This window comes from Pelophylax lessonae (assembly GCF_965119305.1).
Source record: "Pelophylax lessonae genome assembly, chromosome: 10".
In the NCBI taxonomy this organism is placed as follows: Eukaryota; Metazoa; Chordata; class Amphibia; order Anura; family Ranidae; genus Pelophylax; species Pelophylax lessonae.
The window spans coordinates 47,087,108-47,108,752 of record NC_138777.1 but is presented as its reverse complement, the minus strand read 5'-3'; the positions used below and the strand labels follow the sequence as shown (position 1 = coordinate 47,108,752).

At 42.0% G+C, this 21,645-nt stretch overlaps 1 protein-coding gene across 1 annotated transcript in view; it reads left to right on the top strand.

The window, feature by feature from the left end:
- SLC39A13 (solute carrier family 39 member 13) overlaps nt 1-18,556 on the top strand; it is a 67,088-nt gene extending 48,532 nt beyond the window's left edge. The window contains exons 7-10 of the mRNA XM_082269764.1: nt 3,849-3,899; nt 6,872-7,004; nt 7,097-7,196; nt 17,827-18,556. Coding sequence (XP_082125890.1) covers nt 3,849-3,899; nt 6,872-7,004; nt 7,097-7,196; nt 17,827-17,902 — 360 coding nt within the window. The 3' untranslated portion in view covers nt 17,903-18,556. The remainder of the gene's footprint in view (nt 1-3,848; nt 3,900-6,871; nt 7,005-7,096; nt 7,197-17,826) is intronic.
- The last annotated feature ends 3,089 nt before the right edge of the window (nt 18,557-21,645 follow it).

Here is a 21,645-nt window from a genome sequence, read left to right as displayed (position 1 = left end):
GTTACAATGTATAAACAAGCTGACAAAAGAAAATGTGTGCATGTAAAGACTGCAGCTTGTAGTCATAGATAACTGATATTATGTTGGCATTCGTTGCCTTGATACGTTCACCCATTTGTTCCATGCTCAAGGCCACTTTAGGCAGAGAAGAGGATGATTGCCGTGTCCTTAAAGTGATATTAAAGGCTCATTAATAAATAAAAAATAAATAAACGTGTTATATTTACCTGTTCTGTGCAATGGTTTTGCAGAGCAGCCCTGATCCTCCTCTTTTTGCTTCCCCTGCGGGCGCTCCTGGCTCCTCAGCCAGTTTCCCCAATACAAGTCGCTTTCTTTGGGGCTCTGGTGCAGGGTCACTCCCGAGCCCCACTGTATGCATGCATAAGACACATAGAGCCGTGGCTCGCCCCTGCCCCCCGCTCTCTCCTCATTGGCTCACTGGCTGTGGTTGACAGTATGGCTCTGCTGCTGTCTCGGCCAGTGAGACATGAGAGACCCAGGAGAAGCTTAGCTCTCATGCACATTGCTGGATCGAGAGGGAGCAGGTGAGTATTAGGGAGGGCAGCTGCATACAGAAGGTTTTTTACCTTCAGGCATAGAATGCATAAAAAAAAAGAAGCTAAAAAACCTTGAGCCTTTAAAACCACTTTAAATGGCACCACCATAAATAGAACTGCATTCATTCTATGCTTAAAACATACCTTAACCACTTGCCGACTGCCTAACGCCGTTCTACGTCGGCAGTCAGCCCCTCACAGGCAAAGTGACGTAGGGCTACGTCACTAGCTTGTGAGGGTCTAGGGAGCGAGCGCGCGCCCCCGCGTGGTCACGGACCCCCCCGCGCGTGTGACCGGCGGACCTGATGTCCGCCGGTCACTCTGCGATCGGCGGGGGAGAGGGAGAAAGTCAGGCGGCTTGTGTAAACAAGCTGCCTGTCATTCTCCCCTGTGCATGAAGGATGATCATACGGTTCTACTATGTAGAACCGTTGATCACTCTTCATACATCTGAAGCCACAGCCAATCACAGTAGAAAGCACGCCCCTAGGGACAAACATAGCCCCTCCCTTTCAAAAAAGTTAACCCCTTCACTGCCAGTGTATTTTTACAGTAACAGTGCATATGTATAGCACTGATTACTGTAGAAATGTCACTGGTAACCCCAAAAGTGTCAAAAATGTCAGTCAAGGGTCCGATCTGTCCGCCGCAATGTCGCAGTACCGCAAAAAAAATCGCAGATCGCCGCCATTACGCGTTAAAAAAAAAACAACAAAAATGACAAAAATCTTTCCCTTTGTTAGTAAACGCGATAACTTTTGCGCAAACCAATCAAAATACGCTTTTTGCGATTTTTTTTTTTTTTTTTTTTTACCAAACATATGTAGCATAAAATAAATTGGCCGAAAATGTTAAAAAATTTTGATTTTTACATTTTTTGGGGGGGAATTTCATATAAAAAAATGTAAAAAAATATTGCTATTTTTGCAAAATTTACGCTGTTTTTTTGTATATAGCGCGTGATCAAAAAATCGCACAGGTGATCAAATACCACCAAAAGAAAGCTCTGTTTGTGGGAAAAAAAGGATGGAAAATTAGTTTAGATACAGCGTCGCACGACCTCGCAATTGTCCGTTAAAGTCAAGCAATGCCGAATCGCAAAATACCCCCTGGTCAGGAAGGGGGTAAAATCTTCCGGGGCTTAAGTGGTTAAAGTGGATGTAAACCCTCACATATACCCAGTGAAGTGAACAGCCACAGATGATACAGAGATGAAACAAATCTCCCTACATAAGTTTTACATACATATCTGCTATCGTCAGCTTTATATATTCTTTAGAAAGTGCACTTCCTGTTAGAAGAGATTTTCTCTTCCTGTTCAGCACTGGGATTGTTGTGCTGGGATACACTGGGTGACAGCTGATTGGAGGAAAGGCACACACCCCCACTTCACATAGGCAGGGGAAGGCAGGAATGTGCTGTGAATAGACCAGCTTTCTCCTAATCTATTTATAGCACCCACCCCAAAACAAAATTCAGGCTGGTTTTATCTCAGTTGAGGGAGAACTTGTCAGAAGTTATCATGCTGATAACAGAAGAAAGGAGCAGGAGAAAGCTATGGGACTTTGGAGAGAAATAAGAAAACAATGCAGATAGATGTGCCTAGGTCAAATTTCATAAATCCAGTTTACATCCTTTTTAATGGTAACAAAAGGTATCCAATATAGTATTACAATGCCAACCAAAGTGTAAAAATGTTAAATAGAAAAAAAAAAATAAAGTGCACATCAAAATGTACAAAGAGATAATTTATATAAATGTGGCAAAACTTCAAAGATCTTTAAATTAAAAAAGTCCAGATACTTTATCCCATCCACTGTGCTGTGGGTGAAGACTTTTTTCCACTCCCCAACAACCAGTGCTTTACCACATGTGCTAATCCAACGCACCCACCAGAGCCCTATGGCCACAAGGACCAATGTAGCTTTTTTTTTTTTTTTTTTTTTTTTTTTTTTTTACGCCAGTAAGACCAAGATATGGTGATCAATCTTTCTCCTGAAATATTCGTATATTCTCCCATCAAATGGTTATCATTAAGCGCCAAACTCGCCAATTTGCATGACAGGAGTGTGTGACCGGCTCTCAATGGAGTCGATTTACACAGCTCTGGGGTGGTCGCCGCCCCCACTGGAAGAGTGTACTGTGCTTCTTTGATGCCTTTTCAGGTCTGAATTCAGGCAAAAATTCAGGCCTGATTCACACCTGAAACACCAGTGAACAGAACAGGGACGGTCCGGACCCCTTGCTGCGAGCCACAGCTCATGTGAACCCGGCTCAAGACCCAGCAATGTGTTCCACCTCACCCAGATGTGACGTCACCTGTTACCAAGAGGGCAGGCAGCGACCCGACCTCTATGCATTTCACCAGAATGGCGTCATCAGGAAGGCCCTGATTGGAGGACTATACAGATATTGCAGGAGAAAGATTAATATTACACCACTAAAGGGCCGTACACACTTGATGAAAATCGGACGAAATATCCTCCGATTTTTCTCTGTCTTCTTAGCGTTCATTACCGTTTTTAGTTGACAGTGCATAAATGTTCACGAAATTTCTCGTCCGATTTTTCTTTTTTTTGCCACATTTGTTCCTAGACTTCCGGGTTGTCAGCAACTTCAGATCATGCGCAGTCTTTCGTATCTGATTTTTTCACGGACGTACTGCATACACATTAAACGAAAATCGATCGTCTGGGGACGGACGAAAAAAATTTTGGTGTTTGTCCCTCCATTTTTTTTCGTTGAAAATGTCGTCATCGGCTGCTGAAAGTTGTGTACACACTAGGCGAAAATTGGACGATTTTACCTCGGACGGAAATTTTCGGCAGATTTTCTACTAGTGTGTACCCCACTTAAGACTGGTATATGGTGATCAATCATTCTCCTGCAATATCTGTATATTCCTCTAATCAGATGACGCCATGCGTGCTGTTAATCAGGCAGCTTGGTGGATCCTACCAATTTTGTCAGGTTCTTCTCAGAACCTGGAGCAGCTCTTAGATGTCAGCTGAGCTTAGCCCACGGTTCACTGATTCTGAATTACAGGAGAGGAAAAGTAAGTGCACTCCTGTGACTCACAAAAGAAATATGGCCAAAATAAACTTTGCCCATACTTCTTTTAATGAAATTAGCTTGCTACACAAGCATACCTGTTTATACAAAAACCTTTTTGGCAGTAGGATTGTTTCTGCATGACTGACTAGCTTTACATACTTTTTTACAAAATATCAAACATTGATAAGATCACGGTTTCTAACTGCCTGTCATGTTATTTTTACTATTGCTTTTCAGGTTGGAATACTCACAACCACAGCCATTTTGTTGCATGAGATCCCCCATGAGGTCAGTCCCACTTCTGATGATTTGTATTACATGAATGCTTACAGCGACCTTGTGGCCACTGGGAGAAAATAAAAGTGAAATTGTCCTGTGGAAGAAGATAAGCTGTCAGAACACACACACATATATATTTATGTATATGTGTGTGTCTCAACAGACGTGCAAATAATTCACTTTTTTTTTTTTTTTTTTTACAAAATGTATGTTTTTGTGAATTCTTTGATCTTGTCATATAGAAATATAAGCAACTCAAAATACCCATTTTTTTTTTCTTTGAGTCCTAATGTTTTCATCACATCATTAGGATGTGGTGCTGGATGTGGTTTCTGTCTCTCTGGTCACCAGGAGAACAAAGGGTGAACATTGAAAGGGATATTGTGTTATAATAAAATTCTAACTGCGCTATCATGCATATAAGCAAAAGCTGGCAGCACATCAACCGACAAAAGGTTGTCCAAACAGTTATACAAAAAAGTGCAGCTCTAAATAAACCAATACATTCCAGTGATGGTGTATCAAAACTGATATAAAATAAGTGAAAAAAAAATAATATATAATGGTGAGTCCCAGGTGTTCGGAGGTTAAACCATAAAGGTAAACCATCAAAACGTAAGTAGGTGATCAAATGAAGAAAAGTCCCCACACCAACGGAGTGAAAAATGAATGCGCTCACCAGAGGTTTTGGACCCAAGTACCGTATGGCAAATGGGTCAATCCAGCTTGGTATTATCCATGGGTCTCTCAAAGGTGGCTGTATCCAATCTGGCAATATCCTATGAGTAAGTCAAATGTGACGAAACGTGTCAGAGCCACGTTATTTGCCATCATTCCTTCACTCTATATGCTGGTTTACATGGATGTTTGTAAGTTTTTGTTCCCTTTTTTCTAATAAATTTAATTGTAAGCGGTAATACACGATGTCTGTATTGTTTGGCTTACCTCCACATATGGACATCTGATTGGGAGATTTAGCCATCTTTATTCCAGAATATATCGCTACTTTTTGGAACATCCTTGGATACAGCCACCTTTGGGAGACCCATGGATAATACCAAGCTCGATTGACCCATTTGCAATACTGCTTACAATTCCATTTATTAGAAAAAAGGGATTGAACAAACTTACAAACATCCATGTAAACCAGCATATAGAGTGAAGGAATGATGGCAAATAACGTAGGAATGATGGCAAATAACGTGGCACTGCCCCTTTTCGTCAATCTGACTTACTCATAGGATATTGCCAGATTGGATACAGCCACCTTTGGGAGACCAATGGATAATACCAAGCTGGATTGACCCATTTGCTATACAGTACTTGGGTCCATAACCTCTGGTGAGCGCATTCATTTTTCACTCCGTTGGTGTGGGGACTTTTCTTCATTTGATCACCTGCATAAGTTTTGATGGTTTACCTTTATGGTTTAACCTCCGAACACCTGGGACTCACCATTCTATATTATTATTTTTTCACTTATTGGAAGGGATATACTGGTTTGAAATAATGTAGAAGATGTTTTATATTTTCATGTGTTGCAAGCAGAAAGTTAAATCTTTGCTCTCTTGTAGAGATCCGGGCACCACTGCTATTCAACACTTTTGGGTGTATTGGATAACGAGATACATACACCCCCCCCCCCTCCCACAACACCACAAGACACCTCATTGACGTAAGCACAGCACCTGATGGGAGTCCAACTATTTGAAACATCAAGTGTTGGATAGTATTGGCCCCTGGAGCTCTGCAAGAGAGCAAGGATGTAACTTGCCACCCATCGGACAGATAAGTATAACAGTTCTTCCTTCACTGGGTACATTTTTTAATTCCTTCCACTTGCAAAGGATCAGTTTAAAGGAAATGTATACTTTTTTCATGATAGTTTAGATATGTTTGTGATCGGCATTAGTATTAAAAAAAAAAAAAAGAAAAGTTGTACTTCTACCATATGTACTTAAGAATACAAAGCCCTAAGGCTGTGCCATAGCAATGCACACATGTTAATCCCCTTGCAGTTTGTAAATTAAAAAAAAAGTTATTTTATTTTAATTAAAAAAAAAAAAATCCTAAAAATAAACCTTTAATTAAGGGCACACCCATGAGCTTGCAGGACTTTCCAGTAACAAAATCCAGCGCTGCCAACATGGTTGTTGGCTACCTTTTTGTCTAACTGACTAATCCAGAAGGTTCTGGTCTCATCCAGAAGAAGGGGAGAAGCGTTTGTCCTTCCAGTAGGTCATTAAGGTGTGTATGGAGGTAAATTGATCTTCTGCTATTCTGGTCTGTTCACTATACAGGCTAACCAGATAAAATATCTAATTATTTGTGGCTGACACAAATTTAGTGCTGTTGACTCTCCAACTGCCGGTAAATCTGAAATAATCCTATGCAGTATTTCATATTTACCTGATTAAACAGGAAATAAAACCTGTATTAAAAATTTTATTTTTTTTTATATTTAGGAACTAAAGGAGAAAAAATAAATATATATTATCTGTTGCTAAAATATGTCATTTTGGATTGGAATGGACGTGTTGGAACCAAGTTCACAATGGTATTGCTGTTTGTGTCCCCACTGGGAAGATTCAAGCTCTCTGTTCTCCTGGTGACCAGAGATAGAAAGTGGTGGAAAATCCATCTAAAGTCCTGTTGTGTTGGGACAGAAAGTCAGGGGGAAATCCCCCCCAAAAAGAAACGGACAGTTAAAAACTGATGTGGGTTTTAACCCTTCTCGGCTCTTTAAATTAAAAAAAAAACGTAAAAATATGTTTTGGCTGGAAATACACTTTAGACATGTAGGTCTCTTCAGTATAACTGGCATACTGACTGTAGATTGGTACATAGAACAATCCGGAACTCCTGTTTTTAATTCGACGTTGGCTAGTTATTTGCTTAAGTGCTGAGAGTAAAATGATGCTGAATACTCTCCATTTTTCATATTGGCCACTTGTGCTGCAACTTTTCCTTCTCTCTTACAGGTCGGGGATTTTGCCATCCTCCTCCGCGCTGGTTTTGATCGTTGGAGCGCTGCCAGAATGCAGCTGATGACGGCAATGGGGGGCATCCTAGGGGCTGGCTTTGCTGTCTGTGCTCAGTCACCCAAAGGGGCAGGTAAGTGGATGCATTGAAGATATACAGGTGATTGGTGACAGGAAGGTTGAACTATCCTGCACACTTAATTGTCCTTATTGTTGTACCTGTAGGGGAAGCAGTAGCTTGGATTTTACCATTTACATCCGGGGGATTTCTCTACATTGCATTGGTTAATGTATTACCCGATCTTCTAGCAGAGAAAAGTATGAGGTATGTAATGTGTTTGTTTTTCTTTTTATAATTAAATTGGCTGCATTTTACTCAGACAATTTGGTGACTCCTGTATGTCTGTTTTTAAAGCTGAACTCCAGGTATGGTTTCTGTTGAATAGGTACATTGGTTCAGCTTTGACCAGTGGAAGTATACCTATTCTATACCTGTGGGAGTGCTGTTGAAGCAGAGAATCACAGTAGAAGTAGTTGTTGCTACTACAATGATCGCTGGTATCTTCCAGTTCCTGTGTTAAGTGGCTGCCCTGCTACATAGTGACCACAGGGTGTTACTTGCTTTGAATGGCCGCCTTTCAGGGAACACCTTACATTTTTCTCAGTTCAAAGTGTTCTGTGATTGAACAAGGTTGAGATCATGGTGCCACTGCTCTGCCTCTCCACCTTGTCCAAATAGGGAATGCTTTGCATTGATTGAAGACAATACAAGGCATTCTCTGAATGGCAGCACGAGACCCGAAAGACTGAATACTGTTTGAGCAGCTTATTTCTACGGTGGTTCAGAGGTCCCACAGGTATAGCGTATGTATACTTGCAGCGGACTAAACAGGACCAATATAACTTTGCAATACAAACCATACCTGGAGTTCAGCTTTATCTGAAGTTTAATCTGCTTATAGTTTGACTTCCTTGGCCTTTCCCACCACACCAACATGCTATTAACATTTTTACATTAAACTTTTCCCTTTCACTTCATACCTTGTCTTAAGCTGGATACACACTATAAGATTTTCTTTCGATTTTTTTTCTTAAGACTTACCAAAACCATATAATATGAGATCAGACCTAAACACTTTCAATTTGTATGCAATCAGGCAGGCCCTTGTACTACATAGTTGAAGGTAAATCAAAAGGAAGTCTACCTACAAAAGTTGTATAGTGTGTATCCAGCTTTAGACTCTGTGACATTATTACTGGGCACCTATACTTCTCTACGCAATGCAGGCAGATCACAGCTGGTGGGAGGGGATGGCAGACATAAATATCCCTCATATATATATATATATATATATATATATATATATATATATATCTATTTAGCAGAGACCCTAGAGCAGAGGTAGGCAACCTTGACCCTCCAACTGTGTTGAAACTAAAAATTCCATCATGCTTCTGCCTTGGGAAGCATGCTTGTGGCTCTCAGAGTCTTGCAGTGCCTCATGGGACTTGCAGTTTCACAATAGCTGGAGTGCCAAGTTTGCCTACCCCTGCCCTAGAGAATAAAATGGCGATCATTGCAATATTTTATGTTACACGGTATTTGCGCAGCGGTCTTTCAAATGCGATTTTTTTTGGGAAGAAATACACTTTCATAAATAAAAAAAATAAAAACAAAACCATAAAGTTAGCCAAATTTTTTTGTATACTGTGAAAAATGATGCTACGGCAAGTAAATCGATACCTGACATGTCGTGCTTTAAAATTGCGCACACTTGTGGAATGGTGACAAACTATGGTACCTAAAAATCTCCATAGGCGACGCTTTAAAAATTTTAACAGTTACCTGTTTAGAGTTACAGAGGAGGTCTTGTGCTAGAATTATTTATCTTGCTCTAATGATCGCGGCGATATCTCACGTGTGGTTTGAACGCCGTTTACATATGCAGGCGTGACTTGCGTATGCGTTCACTTCTGTTGAAGAGCACGGAGGGACAGGGTGCTTTCAACTTTTTTTTTTTTTTTTTTTTTCTTATTTATTTAATTTTAAATTTTACACTGTCCCTTTTAAATGTTTTATTTTATCACTTTTATTGCTGTCACAAGGAATGTAAAAATCCCTTGTGACAGTAAAAGGCAGTGACAGGTACTCTTTATGGAGGGATCGGGGGTCTAAAAGACCCCAAATCCCTCCTTTGCACTTAAAAGCATTCAAAATGCCAAGTTTGGCTGTTTTGAATACTTATTTTTATTTTTTTAATCTGGCGCCTTTAAGGTTTCTGTAACCAGAAGTGATGTCAAAACATCGCTTCTGGGTTACTAGATCCGAGACCCGATCAAAGCCGGATCCGGCTTTGTTCGGGTCTTCAGCCAGCCGGCGGACTGGCGGCTGGTTGCTCGGGTCTGCCGGTGACACAGTGGGGGGATGTCCCCTCCCACTGCTTGTAATAACAGCCGAGCGGCTGATTAGCTGCTTTGGTTGTTATTACAAGAAAGCCGATCATCAGCTCTAAAAAAACAGTACCTCTAACTGCAGGCATCGCCCCAGTAAAACCCCTTGAAACCGAAGCCGCATATTTGCGTTTTGTCAGCGGGAAGGGGTTAAGGAGATTTATGCAAATATCAAAATGCCTCGATGGGTGGATGTCAGTCTGTAGGAGTGAAGTTCATATTCCTATCGCACACCTTCCTGGTTTCTAGGCAGCTGTATACTGGGTGCTGAAGCGATCACCAGCTGGCCACTGGATCAGTTACAAGTAGATAAATAATCGCCAGCACGCCATAGATCTTCCGAAAGCAGTTCAAAAAGCTTTATTTCAAAGAAGATCACATCAAAAAAATATAATCTGGAGGAGTGTTCATTCCTAGGCAGTCTGCATTTGTATTCACACTGACCTAGGTAACACCCACTTGTGATGCTAAACCTCCATGATTGAAAAAACTGAAATCCAATGAGTGAAAGGGGTGGACCAGGGACACTCAGACTGAGGAGGAAAAAGCTAGATGATGCTGGATCTCCTCCAGCCAGGAAATGAGGTATTTTTTTTAACAGAGACCCTAGAGCAGAGGTAGGCAACCTTGACCCTCCAGTTGTGTTGAAACTAAAAATTCCATCATGCTTCTGCCTTGGGGAGGCATGCTTATGGCTCTCAGAGTCTTGCAGTGCCTCATGGGACTTGCAGTTTCACAATAGCTGGAGTGCCAAGTTTGCCTACCCCTGCCCTAGAGAATAAAATGGCCATGAGTAGGGTGTGGGTCCTCGGGCCTATCTTTAAAGTCTTGGGAGGGGGTGGATATGGCCTTCTGGCTTAGTTCGCCCTCTCTCATGGGGTATCTCTTTGGGGGACCCCCACCTAGTACTTGGCGTGGGCTGTTTCTGCAGTCCCCCCAGAGAACGGGGTCTGCCTGGTTTCGGCTGGGCAGGCCATAGTGAGTACCCTAGTCCCTGTCGGGAGTCTTGCGCCCCGGGGGATCAAGGTCCGGGTCCGTCCTCTTCAGAGGTGGACTTTTCGCACACCCTGTGCACTTTTTGTGTCTCCACATTTGCGTGTGTGCACTTTCTTATGCACCTGGTGTTAGTTCGAGTGTGTTCACACACCACGGGCTTAAAGAGGAAGTAAACCCTCCTCTGACACTTGTACCTATAGGTAAGCCTATGATAAGGCTTACCTAGAGGTACTGTAAATATCTCCTAAACATGCACCGTTTAGGAGATATTTACCTTAGATGCATCCAGTGACGTCACTGGCGCATGCGCTCTGAAGGAACGGCCGCTTGTGCCGTTCCTTCAGAATTCCGTGCCGTGACCGCCGGCTCCAGCGCGCGTGCGCGGGAGTGACGTCACCGCGCCTCCGGCCAATCAGATGGCCGGATGCCGCGATCCCAGAAGACGGGCGACTGGACATGTCGCCCATCATACAGCTAAGCGGGCGGCACGGCGGGGGCTCGTTCTAAGGTAAGTATTTCATTTCATAATGAGCTAGTATGCGATGCATACTAGCTCATTATGTTTTTGTCTTTCAGGGTGAAAAAAAAAAAAAAAAAAAGGGTTTACAACCTCTTTAAAAAAAAAAAAAAAAGAAAAAGCGAGAAAATGAGGTAGGCTCTATCTGACTTGCTGTATTTTCTAATGCATGCTATAAAAAGTTCACAGCGTGCAGTGAAACCAGAGTAAGGAATTTCAGTAAAGGAGAGGCGTCTGTGCAACTGTCCAAGACTGAAAATGACGCTGAAGTGCAACTTTAGGTCCTTGGGCACCATTCCTCAATCCATGAGAACGTTAATTAACGTGGCAGCAGAGCACTAGGATGACACACCTGTGCACAATTCTAGTTGGACCCTGCTGTCCAACTGATACATTAATGATAGATTTGCAGTCAAGTTAACTGAGGTTGCTAAATTTGTTTTGAGCGTCTGAGCTTCAATGACCAATGAACAATCGATTTCTCTGTTTCTACCAATATCTCAGAATGAATAATTAAACTCTAACAGCAGGATTTCCCTTTGAATTTAAATACAGTTTTGGCAGTCTATATGGCTCCAGTCACTGAGACATTACATAGTTTAAAAAATTCAGTAATCCTGCGTGCCTTCCCTGTTCCTTCTGCTGGACATTGCTTGCATCGGAGTCATATGAAAATAATTAAAACCTATCTTCCCCTACTTCCTTTTCCATCTGAATAGACTGCATTTCTCTCCTTCAGCCACTGGATGGTGCAGTGCATATTGCCAGTACTATATACAGTGTGGCCTGCAGCAACATGTTGGAGCCAATACACTGACACGTTGGCTTTAGTACATTGAGTCACTGACCCAAAACCAAAATAAGTAAACGGCCTTTTTCGGCACATGCATTCTGGTCAGCAACTTGAAATACTGACACAAGAGGATCAGTGGCTATGTGCACACCTATGCAGGTCAGGGAATCACATGCGTTCCCTGTCCCACAGGCAAATTGCACTGCACTTTTGCAGATGCGTGGGGTGCCATTAATTCTTAATGGCACCCCCAAGCATCAGAAAACATGGCTTATTTTTGGCTTCAACCAAAGGATGAGGGATTTTTTCACTGTATTTTGCAGAGGTACAGCAGCCCATTCTAATAAACGCTGTGCCTGCACAAATGTGAACCTAGCATAACTGTGACCAGCATTTTCAGGCAAAGAGGGCAGCAATGGCAGCCTCCATGTTTTTCTTGACTCACATTGTAGAATTGGGCATCACAAACGTAATTCTCAAAAAGTTTCCTTCAGGTTCTCAGGAATGTTGAAGAGCGTGGGTTACTGACTACAAATGATTGTGGTTGTCCGGCTTGCTAGGGAAATGTATTTGTATATTTAGGACTTGTGCCAGCTCTCAGCAGTTAAAAAGGAATTTACTGGAATGTGTGTTTGGTGATACTTGTCTCAGACACACAGAATGTTTACATATGACCCAAGTGCAAGGTAATGATTAGAGTAGTATGTTTAAAAGAGAACTATTAAAAAAAAAAAAAGCTGCAGCACCTCAAGTGACACTAAATTCACATTTTCTAAAATAATAAATGCAATATGTCTATATATTAGTAGAATTCACCTTCTTTCTGTCTGACCTTAACATGCGAACCATTGGATTGTTTCCCGGGCTCACCAGTAAAAGCAGTGGGCGGGTATGGGGGACCACTCCCGCTTTTTCTGGAAGCGATCCAGCAGGTAACTGCTTACATAAGAAAGACAATCGACAGCTGGAAAAAAATACAGAGGTTGTGGCTCATAGCTTCAGCCATAACCTTTTTAAACCACTTGCAACCCGCAATGTGTGTGTATGTATATGTGTGTGTGTGTATGTATGTATGTATGTATATATATATATATATATATATATATTATGGTCTGCAAGTGGATAACATGCCATGAGTGCTTATGTCACCTTCTGTTCTGTTCCTTCATATAAAGGAAAAAAAAAAAAAAATCATGTTGCTCAAGCACCTGTATTGTAGTTTGTCCCAGTCCTGTCACTGTCACTTGGTTGGATGACTTGGCCTGCCTATAAATGTGCAAACAAAGTTAAATAAATCCCTTTGAAATAAAAAAAAATTCTAGGCTAAATCTTCTAATTGTATAAACACCCACCAATATCAGAATACAGTAGGTGTTAGTGGCTCTTCATAGATTCTGCATCATTCATGCTGCTGGGCTTGAGTTGTGCATGGCCCTCTATGTGCAGTACATCTGACAGCGCAGGGACCCCCCATGTAAGCTCCATGTGTGTGTGCGAACGCTGAGAACAATGAATCCTTTTTTTTCCCCCTCACATGGCAAGAAAACAATGACCAATAATGAGGTCAGATGAGGATGAATGTTGTCCGCACTGGGATTTTAGTAAAGATTAGATGAGAGGCTTTAACCAGCAAGTGGCAGATGAAATTCAGTGCAGACATACACTATGATGACAAAAGTATAGGAACAACAGTTATTACAAGGATATTGGTGCAAAATTGGGAGTACTGGGGGGCCCAAATAAATAAGCTCACTTGGAAGGCAGCACTGTATGCAAGCAAGAAGGGTCTTGCAGGTAACTAAGGAGAAAACACAAGTGTCATACTAAGTGCAGCAAATATGGGCTTTATTAGAAAAGTAAGTTTCTCACAAAGGTGTGAGCATCAAAGGCATGTAGTATGTGTAGTTGGCACTGCAACAAATCATTCCAGTCTGTGTAGTGACCGTTCAGGATGGCCTCTTGCGGTTGTGGCTCGTGGGGACGCTGCCGGTGGATGCCGGCCCTTCCTGGGGCCATGGAACACACGGCGACGACTCCTGACGTCACTTCCCGAATGTGAAGGGATGCTGAGGGCGACACGTTTGTTGAGCATGCACTCCTTCTTCAGGCCTATGCAGCGCCATTTTGAGTACGGGTTTATATGAAGATGGAAGGGAGCCGCTGGGTCCTGAGTTCCAGCGGTTCCTCCAGATACAAAAAAACTTCTAAATATCACATGAAAATAACTATAATCAAGGAATACATGATAGTACATAATATAGCAGGATGGAGAATTGTAAATACAGAATAAAATATGGGATATAAAATATGTAATCCTATAAATAAATAAAGTGCAGCATTACCATTAAACTCACTAAAGGTATATATGATAGTATGACTTTACGGACAAATAAAATAGGATTACTCAAAATTCAAATATTCCAAAAATTAAAAGTTAATTCAGTATCCTCATTGTGATCACACTCATATGAGGCTTATGTGGAGATGTTTGTAAAAATTGGGGCTACTGTATGGAGTGCATGGATGAGAGGGAGATGTAGAATTGGAAAAAGAAAAGGGAGAAAGGGGCTTCAGATTAGGGTGTTAACCTCTATCTCCTCATTTAGCCCGCCCGGCATGAGAGTATCTAAGGTATAAATCCAATAGGTTTCTCTCTGGCCGAGGTGCTTGAAACGCTCTGCCATAGGGAAAGTGCCTAGTATGGATTCTATGACCCACATTCTGAGTCCTGAAGAAGATTTTATTGTGTGATTCTAAAAAGTGTCGGGGAACACTGTGCTTATCACCCCGAAGCTTTTTCTCAAAGTACGGATGGTTCTCCCTATGTAATATAGGTCACAAGGACAAGTCATGCTAAAGGAGGAGATAGAGGTTTAGGATTACATATTCTATATCCCATATTTTATTCTGTATTTACAATTCTCCATCCTACTATATATGTACTATCATGGATTCCTTGATTATAGTTACTTTCATGTTATATTTTTTATACATTTTTTGTATCCTGAGGAACCGCTGGAACTTAGGACTCAGCGGCTCCCTTCCATCTTCATATAAACCCGTACTCAAAATGGCACTGCAAAGGCCTGAAGAATGAGTGCATGCTCCACAAACGCATCGCCCACGGCTTTCCTTCACATTCAGGAAGTGACGTCAGGAGTCGTCTCCCGTGCGTTCCATGGCCCCAGGAAGTGCCGGCATCCACTGGCATCGTCCCCACGAGCCACAGCCACAAGAGGCCATCCTGAACGGTCGCTCCACAGACAGGGATGATTTGTTGCAGTGCCAACTACACATACTACATGCCTTTGATGCTTACACCTTTGTGAGTAACTTTCTTGTGTTTTCTAATAAAGCCTATATATGCTGCACTTTGTATGGTGCTTGTGTTTTCTCCTTAAAAGTATTGGGACGCCTGCCTTTACACACACATGAACTTTAATGGCATCCCAGTCTTAGTCCGTAGGGTTTAATAATGAGCTGCTATAACAGCTTCAACTCTTCTGGGAAGGCTGTCCACAAGGTTTAAGAGTGTGTGTATGGGAATGTTTTACCATACTTCCAGATGCGCATTTTTGAGGTCAGACACTGATGTTGGACTTGACAGAGACGGCACCAAAAAAACATTTTAGTAGATTTTAGAAGAGCTAGAACATTTGTCAGGATTTGCTGTATGCTTATTGCTGTCCTGGTGTGGCTGGATCCCCTCCATCTTTGTCCCAGTGTCACAAAGGTTTAAAGCCACAGACTGCTAAATAAACCTAAAATTTAACTAAAATCCACCCCACACCATCACCTTTCACGCCTAAAGGAGGTTGCACGGCCAACAGGTGTGTATTCTAAATCCAAAATAGAAGAAATAGCCAACGCTCCAGAGATGGCAGATCTCAAATCTTTACTGGGATCACATAGCTCATGCAACAAAAATGCACAACCCCCAAGCTTATGGAGAGACACTTTGGTCCCATTTCTCATGTTCTCAGTCAATGTGCAAAGGAACAAAACACATATTGTATACTGTATATGCAACGCACCACCCATCTTCTCAAAGATTTCTGATCTTTCATCTGATCACCTACAGATTCCCAAAAATGTCCCCAGGAAAGCCATAATAAACCACCGGCAAAAAACGTAGAAACTAAAAAAAGAGAAATGTAAAATAAATGGGGAAAAAGAACAACCCACATTATCAATCTAAATCAATCAGCATTTTAGTTTGGTAAGTGATGTCATGCACAGTTGGATGCTTCGAGTCCATGGCAGGCACAATGCTAGTGGTTAATTGTGGCTTTATTCGAGACACTTGAGGAACCGGACCGAGCGTTGGAAATCTGTGTACACAGGGGAGTTGTGTACTGTATATCTGCATTTAGTTTGTATACACCTTTTCTTTCACTTAAGAAAGGGGACCGGAGTGTCTCCAGAATGTTGGTTGTACATTTTTTTCTGACTAAGCTATGTGATCTCAGTAAGGATTAGAGAGTCATCTTTGCTGGAGGGATGGCTGCTTCTTTTATGTTGGCTAAATAAATCCAGTCATTCTAAAGTGGGTACACAAGATCCGTCCTGGCCGACATTCAGATAGTATGTACAGCTGCCTGTCCGACAGAAGCTGGTCTCTCTTCTTGGAAAACCAGCATCTGACCAGCAGCGGATCAGCACTCGTAGTTAATAGGGATGTAACGATATTGAAGATATCGCGATATCGTATCGTCGTGGTCGTCTGGATATCGTCGTGGTCGTGTCTCGATATCGTCGTGGTTGGGTTACAATATTAAAAGGACAGGTGTCCGTCAAAAAGCAAGAGGAATAAACACAGTCCCGCGGAAAAAATCATTGTTAACTACATAGACCAGAGTTTAAGGATTTTTTTTACTGTTTTTTTTTTTCTTGCAATGTAGATATTTTGAGCTTTCTGATGAAAAACGTGAACATAAGCTAAATGATAGGTCAGTGTTTTTTTTAAAGGCTTTTTGACTGACTATTTTATTTAAGTTTAAGTTATGTTCCTAAATACCAGTTTGAAAAGGCTGCCTTTATTTGCCTTGCACATTTAAACCTGACTTAACTTGATCTTTGTTTGCACTTAAAGGGAATTGCCTATTGTTTGTTTACAATTGTTCTAGCTGCTTCTTAACTTGAACATTGCACAGAAGAATCAGTTATGCAACCAAATATTACTATACAGAATATTGATGTTCCTGACTACAACTTGCACTTTAAAAGCACTATGTGATCAGTGTTTTATGTTGTCATGGATCCATAAATACAACAATAAATTGCCTGTTGACTGGCAAAAGCAGAATAAATGTCGGTATTTTTTCGCTATTATCATCACAAACACTATCATGAGCTATTTAACAATACCATGAGCTTTTCCACAATATCGCAATAAATATCGTACCGTGAGGTCAATATCGAAATTGTATCGTACCGTGAGATTTTGATATCGTTACATCCCTAGTAGTTAATGTCTGCAAGCATTGATCAGTATGTTCTGGCTGGGGACAGTCCCCGTGTCAGAAAACAAAGGCACAGCAGGGGAGAACGCCACATTGACATCAAATGTGTTAGTGTGGCCAACTGTCAGTTTTTTTTTTGTTTTGCTTTAAGCATTTCATTGTGGACTCAGGGAGGGCAAACAATGGAAATGAAGGATACACCCAATGGATCTTCTCCAGAACAACATTGCCAAAACTCATCTGTTTTGATACAATGGGGAAGGCTTAAGCTGGGTACACACACGCCTGTATTTTCGTTCAACCAGCAGGCTGAAAAAAAACAAAACAAAAAAATCTGACAGTTGGCCGTACTAACACATTTGATGTCAGTGCGGCGATCTCCCCCGCTGTGCCTTTGTGTTCTGACAAAAAAAAAAAAAAGCCATATACTGAAAATTATCTTTACAGGTATTGCCATATATACAGTAGTAACCGGAAAAAAATCCTTAAAGTCCTTAAAGTGTTCAGGCCCCCTCTGGATTATATTTTCTTTTGCTATTTAATAAGTTTGCTGGTCTCCTTCCATGGTAATTACAGGTAAAGTATATTGCAGTCCAGATAAGTTGTAAAGGTGAAGGAGATGGGTATGATAAAGGTGAGAGAAGCCCTGCTCTGTAACGGCTCAGGAAACCCATCTAAATTGGCTCTTATATTTGTACTATCATTTGTCTAATAAACCTTTGGTGCTTGTTTCCAGGCATTCTGTGATCCAGGTGGTGCTGATTAGCTGCGGAATTGCAGTGATGACAATCCTTTCATTAACAGTGGAATGACAACAAGACGGCCCTTATCAAAGCGGAATAAGTAATAACGATGTACATTTTGTGGCACAGGCTGACTCCATCCAAAAAAAGGATCCCTGTGCACTAACGGTACAGTCACCTGCAGGACATCCTTCGCTTTATTCTGCATGGACTGCCAGAAGAGGACCAAGGCAACAGAATGGGCATTGTACATCCCCGTTTGGTTCACTTTTATTTTCAGAGGTCTTTTCTTATTTCTCCCATGCAGCAGTCAGGTGCTTGGCTTCTATACAAAGCCAGTAGATAGTCCAGTCCTATCTGCCAGCTGTTTTCTAAATGCTCATTTTTACTTTTGCTTTCTATGTGCCTGTCTAATGTTGACCACACATGCAGTTTTCACAAATGAACAAAACTGTAGCACTAATTGTAAATACTGGGAAGTTATGAGCCTGAGAACCAGTCACTATGCAACAGTGAAAATGAAAAGACTGTAGCAAAAGGTATGGATCTAGTCAGGCTCATGGCTCCACGGCCAGTCAAAGGTTCAGTGGCTGCAGGAGACCCATCCTAGTCTCTGAAGTGCAAATTGATAGTGAAAGACGCTGCATCACTGCTTCAGTGAGCTGTTCTACAAAACCAATGCAATACAAATAACGCCAGACTCTTCTCGACCAATGCACTATTTGCTGTAGAATAAGGCTGAATTCACACTGATATGCAGTGTAGGAAAAAGGGATGTACATTTCCATCCATTTTATGTGCATTTTAAAGCGCTGATCTGCGTTTTAGTGCACTTGTAAAATGTCAACATATAGACACCTACAAAACAATTGTATTTTTATTTTTCCTGTTCTCTCTACAACGATGTGTTGACCTGAGCTGCGCTGCGTTTAAAGAGGAAGTAAACCCTCCTCTGACACTTTTACCTATAGGTAAGCCTATGATAAGGCTTACCTATAGGTACTGTAAATATCTCCTAAACATGCACCGTTTAGGAGATATTTACCTTACATGCAGCCAGTGACGTCACTGGCGCATGCGCTCTGAAGAAACGGCCGCTGGTGCCGTTCCTTCAGAGTCCCGTGCCGTGACCGTCGGCTCCCGCGCTCATGCGCGGGAGTGACATCACCGCGGCTCCGGGCCAATCAGATGGCCGGATGCCGCGATCCCGGAAGACGGGCGACTGGACATGTCGCCCGTCATACAGGTAAGCGGGCGGCACGGCAGGGGCTCGTTCTAAGGTAAGTATTTCATAATGAGCTAGCTCATTATGTTTCTCTTTCAGGTTACAAAAAAAAAATATATATATATATGTTTACAACCTCTTTAAATGTAACATGTATGCATTTTAATGTAAATGTTGCAGGGGTGTAAAACTCAATTTCATTGCGGGCCGCATCAGCATTATGGTTGCTCTCAATGGACCGGTTATATCTGTAGGATTGGATGTCCAGAGCACCCCACCCCCCCCCCTTACATGAGATGTCAAGAGCCCCCCCACCATCAGAAGTCGAGTCACCCACCCTTCCTTACATCACAATGCACCCCCTTACATTGTGCTGCTGCCAACGAGAAGATACGGGTGGATTTGGAAGAAATGCAGGTTCTGGAGGAAAACCAGAGAAGGGCTGAAGTCTGCTTCCAGAGTCTGCTGAATGGTGAGACCAGGGGTGGCAAAGGCAAGGTGGTGTTGCGGCTGCACAGAGAGGTGCAGGATCTGTAAGATGAGTTCTGCCCTCTGCTGGAGACTGCTGAGAAGGAGGGGGTGATCAAAATGAGCCTTTCTGCAGCTGCACCGAGGAGTGCATGATCATGCAAAGGTGTTCTGTCCTCTCTGCTGCCAACTACAGAGACAAGGTGAGGGCAGAGACAAGGGGGGTGCCGCAGCTGCAGGAGAGGTGCGAGGGCCACATGAAATGGCCTGGGGAGCTGTATTCGGCCCGTGGGCCTTGTGTTTGACACCTGTGTTGTAGTGTAAACAGGACACCTAAAAAGCAATTGTTTTTCATGTGTCTATGCGCTGACCTGCATTTTACAAGTGTGCTAAAACGCAGATCAATGCAACTCAGAACTTGTTGAAATGTGCATAAAATGAATGGAGATGTTCATTTTCCCTGCATTTTACTGCAAGTCAGTGTGAATTCAGCCTAAGGGACAATTTACACTATGTGCGGTAACACCGCATGGTAAAACGTCTCTCACCGCAATAGTTTCCTATGTGTCCCATTCACATTGCAATGCAGCCTAGCGCAGCGCTAAAATGCAGACATGCTACATTTTATTGCAGCACAATAGATGGAATTGCACTGCAATATGGTGCTCGACGTTGCAGTGTATGAAGGGTACATTTGTACACTTCATATAAGCTTATGCAAAACAAAAAGAGGCAGCCGTGCAGTGCGCTGAATTGCACACCACATTACCCCCTAGCGCATCCAACAACGCAGAGCGACCGGAGCAGTGAATCACTCTAGCCACTCTGCGATTTCATGGATGTGAAGTGTAAATTTCCCCTAAAGCTCACTGAAGAAAAGAAAAATAATTTTGCTTTATTCTACAAAGAACTGTATTACAATTAATGCTGCCCGCCAGACCCTACTCCTCTTCTAATACACTGTTCTCTGTGGAATAAAGCTTATTGAAGAAGCCAAAAATGGATTTGACAGTGATGTGGCTTCTGCCACGATCAATTAACAAAAATTGGGGGCATTGGAATAGATCAGTTTCTTAAGTAGGAAGTATTTGGAAGGAGAATAGTCTAAAGTGACCATGGCACTGGGACTGCTATGGAGACTGGGCATTTGTTTTCAGGACAGACGGTTATTGGGTTTTTTCATCCTGACCAAAATATCATTGCATGTGTGACCATCCTAAAGCGTCAATCCACCTAGAACAGATTTCTGATTTTTTATTTTATTTTTTTTTAAATTTGTGGGTTTAAATCTTTGAGTTCCTGGCTAGACCATGCCACAGCTGAAACATATTTCCAAAGGATAAACCAGCAGGTTACACAGAGGAGGAGCCTTGCTCAGCAAAAGTCTAATGCGTTATGGTTCAGATGTGGCAGAGTTGGGTTTTATAGAAGCGAATCCCTCTTCAAAGTCCCAGAGGGACCTGTGAATCCAGGCAGTGTCTTAGTCCACGAGTATGTATCCAGAAATCTGTATTGGGTAGAGCTGCACTTTACCATTTTTGTTTCTGCTTTTTTTCTTAAGCACATTTCTAGTTATGTTCCCACCTTTATATAGTGTGTATTATAAGTGCTGCAGAGAATGTTACTTGGTGAACCCTGTGCCAACTATTAAACAGGCAATACGGTTCTTTGAGCACCAGGCAAAAGAGATCACCAGAGGGATGTTATTTTTTTAGGTTAGGTTATTTTTTTAATGATTGTTATATGCTGTTCGCACAAACCGGAAACTAACATGGTTAGTTAACTGTTACAGATTTTATACACAGAACCACTGGTGATTTTATATTAACAATTTGTTTTGTTTCCTCAAAAGCAATAATAGCAGAAAAGGAGGCGAGTTTTACGGCTGCCAGGTTAGAAAAGCCATGGAACGGTTCACACACAAGTCTTAAAGGTGATCTGTGTTTTTTGTCTAGTTAAAGTGTAAGTTCACCTTTTTATTTTTTTTTCTGAAAAGGTGAACTAACATCCTACACACTTCCCACCCCCCGATTTCTGCTGCATCTCTGTGGCTGACTTAGTTTTACCGTCCACGCAGCCCAGTAGGGATCAGAGCAGTTCTGATTGGTCAGTACGGTCA